The 8,579-nt window shown below is 38.2% G+C and overlaps 1 protein-coding gene across 1 annotated transcript in view; it reads left to right on the top strand.

Moving 5' to 3' along the window:
• The window catches only part of LOC139726603 (aldehyde dehydrogenase X, mitochondrial-like), an 18,165-nt gene extending 13,914 nt beyond the window's left edge, over window positions 1-4,251 (top strand). The window contains exons 11-13 of the mRNA XM_071637593.1: window positions 70-227; window positions 2,925-3,039; window positions 3,815-4,251. Of these exons, the coding sequence (XP_071493694.1) occupies window positions 70-227; window positions 2,925-3,039; window positions 3,815-3,847 (306 nt within the window). The 3' untranslated portion in view covers window positions 3,848-4,251. The remainder of the gene's footprint in view (window positions 1-69; window positions 228-2,924; window positions 3,040-3,814) is intronic.
• Window positions 4,252-8,579: the final 4,328 nt, after the last annotated feature.

Genomic DNA, 8,579 nt, shown 5'->3' on the forward strand with positions numbered 1-8,579 from the left:
ATATTGATAACACCTCAAAAAGATATGATTCCAAGTAGTGTTATATATTCCCGGATCTTTCCTTTACAGATATTTGGTCCCGTGCAGAGTATCTTCAAGTTCAGCGACATGAATGATATCATCGAAAGGGCAAACAACACCGAGTACGGCCTTGCTGCAGCGGTCTTCACCAAGGATATTGACAAGGCGCTGTACTATTCAAACAGCTTACGGGCCGGAACTGTTTGGTATGTCTAGCCAAGAGACAGCAAACATGTTGGGGATGTATATTCCTCAATTTTAAGAATGATTATGTACATTATGTAGGGCTCCAAACTAACTTTGTTGTCTGATGGCACGTTCGGGCCACTTAAATCTATGAATTTGAAACTTTGGCGGCATGGAAAAAGAATTGTACTGACCCAAAATAAAAGGAAACATAAGAAAAAAAATCATTTTGAATTTTATCTGCCAAGGCCCTGTTTTATGAAGAGTTAAAAATTGATTATAAAGTTGATTTCAACTGTAAGTCTATGGCAGCCTGTGTAGGAAGGAAATTTAAAATCGATTTTATCTTTTGATAAAACGAGGCCCAGATCTGGTAACCAAAAGATAGTTTTTTGAGAAATTTGGTGGCCCAACATCAATTTGCACTGGCTCCGGGCCACCGGGCCACCGGGCTACCGGGCCACCGCTAATGTCAAACCGTGACGTACGTAAAAGTTTACTTTAAAATCAAATACTCACTTATATTTACGACACTTATATTCATTTATTTATTTATTTATTTATTTATCTAGTCATATTTATACAGGGTGGCCCTATCAGTAGTCAATGCACTGTTCTCCCTAGAGGCCCTGTGTCACAAACTCATTCATAAAAGTCAAACGAAACAGACAAATAACACTACAGAAATATACAACAGATATTACAGAAAATGGATCTAACAAGATCTACATATATCAGATAACAAATAACCCAGGTTATGAGGCGAAATGTTTCAAATAATTACACCCTCAGCCAGGTAGGATGAATTGCATGTGATTTTTTTTTTGAGGGGGGGGGGGGGCTAGTATATAACTAACAACATATTGATAACACCTCAAAAAGATATGATTCCAAGTAGTGTTATATATTCCCGGAGTGAGATGATACATGTGTGTGTGTGCGTGTATGTTTATGTGTATGTGTGTGTTGGTGTGTTTGTGTACACGTTTATCATCTAGGCCTATGATAAAAGGAAATAGAAAAGTTTTTAATGATGAGTTGTTGTTGCTGTTTTTTGCTTTGTTTTTTTTTTGTTTTTGTTTTTGTTTTTTTGCTACTGCGTATTTGCTATTTTTACAAACACAGCGTCATTGTTGGCACAATCATTCTTTACTTAAACTCAAATGGTGGACGTGGTAATTTTCAAAGCTTAATTCTACGGCAAATTCAAAGTGTTTATATTTTTATTTCTGTTCGCTCGCGCATTCTTCGGCTCGGAGACTGTAGTTTTGGTGTAATTGAGACATTTTAAAGTCATGGGTGTGCTTATTTTCTTGATTAACAGAACAATTACATAATCAATGTAAAAAAAATATATTTTATTGATCTTTTAATGAAAATAACACAAAAGAGTACATCGGTTGTACATGACTCCTTGTAATTGAAATCTGTAATTTTTATTAACGAAATAGTATTCATTTTGTTTCGTTGTAATTTTTTTTCTGTATTTTAATATTCCAAAAACCATCGCCTAGCATGCCTAGTAAACGTCTTTTCGCGTATCTAAGACTTCTTGTCCAAAAAGATCATCTTGAATTTCAATTCACTTTCAATTGAAACTATACTTTGAGCTTTTGATGAAGGAATATACAACGTAAATGACAAGAAATAAATAAATGACTAAAATGCCTATGGCAGTTGAAGATGATTTCCGGGAGGAACAAGCTGTATTACTCCTGTCGATTCCTTAGGGTAGACCAGACTCATGATTCATTCAAAAGATCGACTGACTTTGATTTATATCCCTTCCTAAGCGATTTGCATACAAATCAGATGTTTTTCCGCAAATTGCCCCGCCGGCTGAGAAGATCTGAAGATAGTGAAAAAAAAAGATCAATGAAAGATGTTTACTACGTTAATTGAAGATGTCAATGGACACAGTGAAAAGAGAGATGTGGTTCAGTCACCCGTTTCAGTTTCACTGCGACAAAACTCATATTACATCTCGAGGTCGCCCTTCCAACAGGCAAATACCGAAAGCTTGAATAATCACCAGCGCTGGGATACCTTGAATTTGAAATAGAGAGGGAGATAGAACAGGTCTCCGTGCAATGTTGATTTTCTATATTACTTTAAATACATATTTACATGATATAACACAACACTTTAAAGATTTTGTAGTTTAACGGTGTGATAATCACACGTGACGTCCCTGCCATGATGCCCACGGGGAGGGGGGGGGGGGGGTATTCCCTCAAGAGCATAAAGCGCGCAGCACTGAGGGAAAATATTGTCTCAAGAGGCGGGGGGGGGGGGATAGTCATTCCCAGGGGGCTGTGTTACATATTACAACGATGTCAACATGAATACACATCACTTTCTTCTAGCCCCATCTACAGCCAGTCAAATTCTGGAAATGAATTACCTGATGTGACGTCACTTCTTGCAATAAAACGATTTCGATCCGCGTGACATTAGTCACGTGGTTGTAATATGACCAATCATCGACCAGTATTTATGTAGACCATTTTATACAATCATTTCGCACACATATATAGCTTCAAGAGTTTGTGTTAACCTCTCTAGATACCCATTTTGTGTCTTTGTTACCATATCAACCATAGCGATGTGCATGCTCATTGTATGGCATAGAAGTTCAACCCTGTCACTGTAATCATATTCCTTTGCATCAGTCGTAATGTGGCGTGTTTGTGTCTTACTCCTTTTTCTGTTTAAAGGGTGAACTGCTACAATGTTGTGAGTTGCGGTGCGCCTTTTGGTGGTTACAAGATGTCGGGACACGGCCGAGAACTCGGCGAATATGGTCTGGAAGCGTACACCGAAGTGAAAACGGTAAGAAATTTCTTTGCAGCTTTTCTTTCAGCGTTTCTTTCATTTCTTTTTGTATATTTTGGTTATAACAAGAATGACATGTATCATTTTGATTCTGTTTCTTATCTGTGTTAATACCTGTCTGTATACCGATTTCACTGATTGTGTCGTGCGACCAAAATTTAATGAAGTATACGCCATCAACGTAAAAATCAGAAAAATCACTATAATTTGTCATATAAAAACACTTGTTGAAACAAAGCGAAACAAAAGCACGATTACGCACAGTTTACATATATGTAAAGAAGTGATCATGTGTTTGAGTGCTTACTTGTATGTGTGGAGGTTGATAATGTGTGTTTATTTTATTTTAAGAAATTTATTGTGTCACTTTGTCAGGGAGAAATGAAATAGTCAAGTTTATTACGTGTTGATTCTTTTATTCTATAATATTTATTGTGAGGGGCAGACTCTCTGCCTCAGGATAAACCAATAAATGCTCACACAAAGTGAGAACATTTTCCAGACATTCCCTTCCACGTCACGAAATCTAACTAACGAAGGTTTCACATTATTTCCCGTCTGAGCGTAGAACGAGCAGTAACTTGGATATCCACCATCCCTGTACACCTTGTATGCCGTATACCATCAAATGTCAAATTTATGCCCGTCTCCTGATATACAACTCCACAGGTAATCTAGCTCCAGCGTCTTGTTACCAGTGCCAGGATTTCTACTTTTCGTTACAATTGTTGTTATTGCTTTCATTTCTCTTCTTTTTTCCCTCCCTGCTCAGGTCACCATCAAAATTCCCCAAAAGAATTCCTGAGCAATATGACGTCGACAAGAGGTGTTATACTGTTTAAAGTCTGATCGACAAGGGAGGACGTATTAATTCATTTTCAACGTATTGCTCAGTTTGTTAATGTATGTCTTGTCACGGCCAGCAAGATCTCTGCCTCGTGACAGCTTTGTTACTGTGGATTTGTTAGTAAAGATAATATAACGTGCAGTGCATGCAGTATAAATGATGATAAAACACATGTATATACAATAGAAGGTAACAATTAGACAATTACCAACAGGAAATGCTGATAGTTATTAAGCTGGTACATCAATACACACGTTTATTACTGTATATTCGTCCATGGTGCATCGCAACTTACCTGTAACACTGACTCTTGCTTTGAAACTAGCCACTGCGCAAGAACTCCTCCTCCCCCTCCCCCCCCCCCCCAAAAAAAAAAAAAAAGAATTATTATCCCATTCATAAGATGGATTGTCGGAGTACTTGTTAAGAGAATAAGTGAGAGGCTTGCTTAATTGTTTGTGCTGCTGAACAGCGTTGGTTTCCGCAGAAACCTCGATTCAATTTTAGACCGCAGCGTAATGACAACTTATCAGCAAGTCATGCATTGACATAAAAATTTACAAAAGAGATCAGGTTCACAGGCAGAATCATGATCGCTTGCATGGTTTCACAAATTTGAGACGTCATGTCAATGAAACGAGATATCTGTCGTGTACTAAAATATACAAGCCCCCATATTTGAAGATCGTAAAAATGGACGCAATAATGTTCTGGGAGCAGATAATAGTAGCATTAATTTCACTTTGCGTTAACTTCAATGTCAGTGTTGGCTTCACTTCAGCGTACCGTTCCCCTCATTTCCTTTTATATCATGTGGTGTCGTTCTCCGCAGTTGCATTTTTTCAGCAGGTCATAATTTCGTCAAAATTGTTTTTAACCTTTGAAAAAAAGCAGACCTTTTGGACGACATTTATGTGTGGAAACTTTACTCCCTTACAATTCAAGGCGCGCTACCGATCCTTTTTTTTTCCATAAATATATTAATGTACAGTCCCTTAAGTCAAGGATGAATTGCCCTTGACATGTGTCGCCTTGCATGAGAACAAAAGATTCAGAAAGACGTAATAACTGCATTTGCCTGCTCAGACTTCACACGCGGAACGTGCGACAAAATTGGTGTCGGCGTGAGAGAATAGAAAGGGAAATATACCCATTAGGTTTTGTTTCTGCTGACAAAATTGAAGTTCGCGTGGCTCACCGGACGGTGGCTGTTTGCTGTTGTATTTACTGTTTTGTCGTATAACATGACCGCTGTTTTCCTTTGATTCTTTTTTTTTTTTCTTCTCATATTGGTACCTCGCCTCTTTGTATATTTTGTCCCATTTTTTTTTTGTGTTAATTGTAAAGGACTTTGTAAGGAATTGTAAAGACCGAAATAAAAATGCAATGTTGTTTTCACTATTCAGTGCCATTTACAGTAAAATACCAGTACGCAATCTGTAATTTGTTCTTTTGATTATGTTAAAGAAGTTAGGATTTTTCTTTACAGAAACGTTTGTACAACGATGTAATCTTGGCAGTAATTGATATCTGCGAAATAAAAGATTAAAAAAGTTATGGTAGTCTCATTCAATGATTTAAAGTCTAAACAGACAATTTCTGTAAATATTTTTCTTGCAAACATGTATGTATTCCAGTTTTATAATGTCTTCTTTTGATTAAGTCTGTAATTATCTTTTTCTTCATTTGATCGTTGATATACAGTTTAAAGTGGTAAAAAATCCCTACACTTCCCAATAAAGGTGTGATGTCTTGCTGTGAAACATATTTGAATAGTCTGTATGCATGATTTGTATGCATGTGCTTGATTATAAACAGTAGAATGCGCAGAAGTTGAAGCCATGTTTATTGTTGATCATAGAAAAAAGCTTTAATCTCATGGGTCTGATCGATCTTCAAAACAGCGCCATCTATGGGCTGTATTTCTTTTTCTTTTGGAAAAGTTTGTTATACAATTTCTATTTTTCCACTTGTAAATAAATAATGTTCATTCTGGTCAGTTTTTCTGTTTGCGTATGTTACACTTTCTATTGGGTGCAATTGTGTATGTGTATGGAAGAAATCTATGATAATACCTAATGAGCAAGATATCACGAGACAACAGCATTGAAGAGCAAGTTCACCTTCACAGACATAGGCATTTGTATCAGTGGTTCGCGACACTTCACCTTCTTGAGCAAAATGGATTATCCTAGTTTGCAATTGTTTTGTATTATTTGGATATGGAAACAAATGAAATGAAACGAAATGTGGATTGAGTGAATGCAGCAGTATTGGTAGAATACATTAGTGAGGGTTTGAGGAAAATCGGACAATCCGTTCAAAAGGTACATTTAAAGTTTCTGCTCAGTCACTGCTGAATAAGAAGACTACTACAGGTTGTGATGTCACAAATGTACAGCAATGTAAAGATAATATGAAGAAAAAGTCAGCATAATTTCACTTTTCTCGCATGATAAAAGAACACTTGACTTACCTCTTTCAGAAGGCAGGGGAATGGTGTGTAACATACGTCAGTCACATGTCGAAGAAATGTGCACTTTTTCATAAAATAAAATAAATTTTGTGAAGTTCTCTTTATATATTCCTTATATCGTTCTACACATTGTGACATCATACACTGTAGTAGTCTTCTCATCCAGCAGTGACTGAGCAAATACTTTACAAATTCATGAATTTGAACAGATTGCCAGATTTTCCCAAAAACTTTCCTTGGTTCTGATTTCACTATTATACCAATAGTGCTGCATTCACTCAGGCCACATGTACTGTGTATGAAGGTGGATTTGTCCTTTCAGTTCGTTCCTAAAGAGTGGGGAATGAGGACAAAGTGCTTTGCCTAATGCTACAGTCACACACGGCCGGGTCACAAAAACGGATTTGATCCGGGTGAAAATGAGCCGGATTAGTCCCGGAATGGATGGTAATTTATGCTGCAGTCACACATGGCCGACCCTGTCGACCTGGTCGACCCTGTTCGAACCGTAGAGACCCGTATTGACCCGCATCGAACCGTACAAAATCCGCTTTAAATCTTAACTGAATCCCTATCGACTCGTGTCAACCCGCTTCGACCCGTACCGACCCGGATGTAAACCTTTTCATCATCTGCATGAAGGCAACGCGGTATATGGCAAGGGTCCATACGGTTTCACGCTGCGGGTTGCAGCGGGTCGATGCGAGTCAATGCGGTTCGAACCGAGTCAATTCGGATATCAATACGGAATTGAAATCCGTGGGAAAAATTTTGAACATGACCAAACATTTTTCACCGCCGAGTCGTAGCCCCCGGAATCCATGAGAAATTGACACGGGTTACGATGCGGGTCAATGCGGGTATCTACTGCTCGAATAGGGTCGTTACGGTTTTAATTCTTTATGGACCCGGTTTCGAAATCCGGCCGTGTGTGACTGTGGCATTAGGGCACAGCAGCTGCTGTCAGAGGACTTGAACCACGGACCTTACGAATGAGTGCCAGCGGTTTCATCAACTGGAGCACTACGACTCCTTATGTATTAACATTAATTCTTGTTATGTTACTTAGTTTGATTAAGTGTGAGCGAGAAAATAAATAATTCAATTCAATTCAATTCAAAGGTTTTATTTTCACTTCTTTTCAACAGAATGTACAAAAAATATAGATTCGACATACGTTTGAAGGAATGATACATAGATAGCAAAGGATAACATTTGTCAATAATCATTACAAATTTAGGCATTTTTCATACAGACATATTTATACATTCTGCCAAAAAAAAGTGGAGGTACCCATTTAAAAGACTATGCTTGTACAACGTGGGCACCTCACAGATCCCTCACCTCACCTCACAGATCACAGATCACAGATAATCGTACGAAGGAAGCCTTAACTAACCTACTTTCACCCTCCATTCAAAGAAAGGAAGAAGATATATGGAGCTGACAATCATAATTATCAGGTGACCCATCTTTTTGTCTTGTATGATAAAACCAATGTTGCTTGGTGATTTCCCCCATAAGTCATTTGGGCTCTACAGAATTCATTAAAAACATTTACTGTGACAACGTCGACCTTTACTGCGTCAGGTCGACGCTGTCACATTCTTTAAGTTCACTCCTCTGCTGAACTATTTATTCTCACAGTATCTTTCGTTTTCTCTCTTATATCTCGTCCTTTATACGTATATACTTATCGCTCTGGCATGCCATGTTCCCGTCTCTCTGAGTCTATAAACTCCATTTTTGTTATCTGACAAGTGTCAGCGCGGCTGTGCGCGTTGCATGTATTTTTTTTTCCTTTTAATATCGTCTCGGTTTGTGCCAATTTTATGCCGATATTAAGCAGAAATTGATTGGATTTGTAAAGATATGTGTGCGTGCGTGTGTGTGTGTGTGTGTGTGTGTGTGTGTGTGTGTGTGTGTGTGTGTGTGCGTGTGTGTGCATGTGGGGGTGAGTGTGTGTGCATGTGGGTGCTGAAAGAAGGAAAACATCAAGATACATTTCCCCGGTTCTTCATTTTAATTCCCTCAGCATGGCTTTACCTATGAAATCCCTTTGACGTTTCGTTTGTCCCTTTTTTTTTTCTTCGCCGCAGTGAAATTATTTACTGTCCATTTGAGTGGATGGTACAATGTATACGAATTTTCTTCGGAACATGGTTTGAGCGGAAAATTCTAGTCCATAACCCAACCTTTAGGCATGGTTAGGCA

The sequence above is a fragment of the Diadema antillarum genome, unplaced genomic scaffold (genome assembly GCF_040938485.1).
Source record: "Diadema antillarum isolate AM-2024a unplaced genomic scaffold, OU_Dant_1.0 seq00000093_RagTag, whole genome shotgun sequence".
NCBI classification, from domain to species: Eukaryota; Metazoa; Echinodermata; class Echinoidea; order Diadematoida; family Diadematidae; genus Diadema; species Diadema antillarum.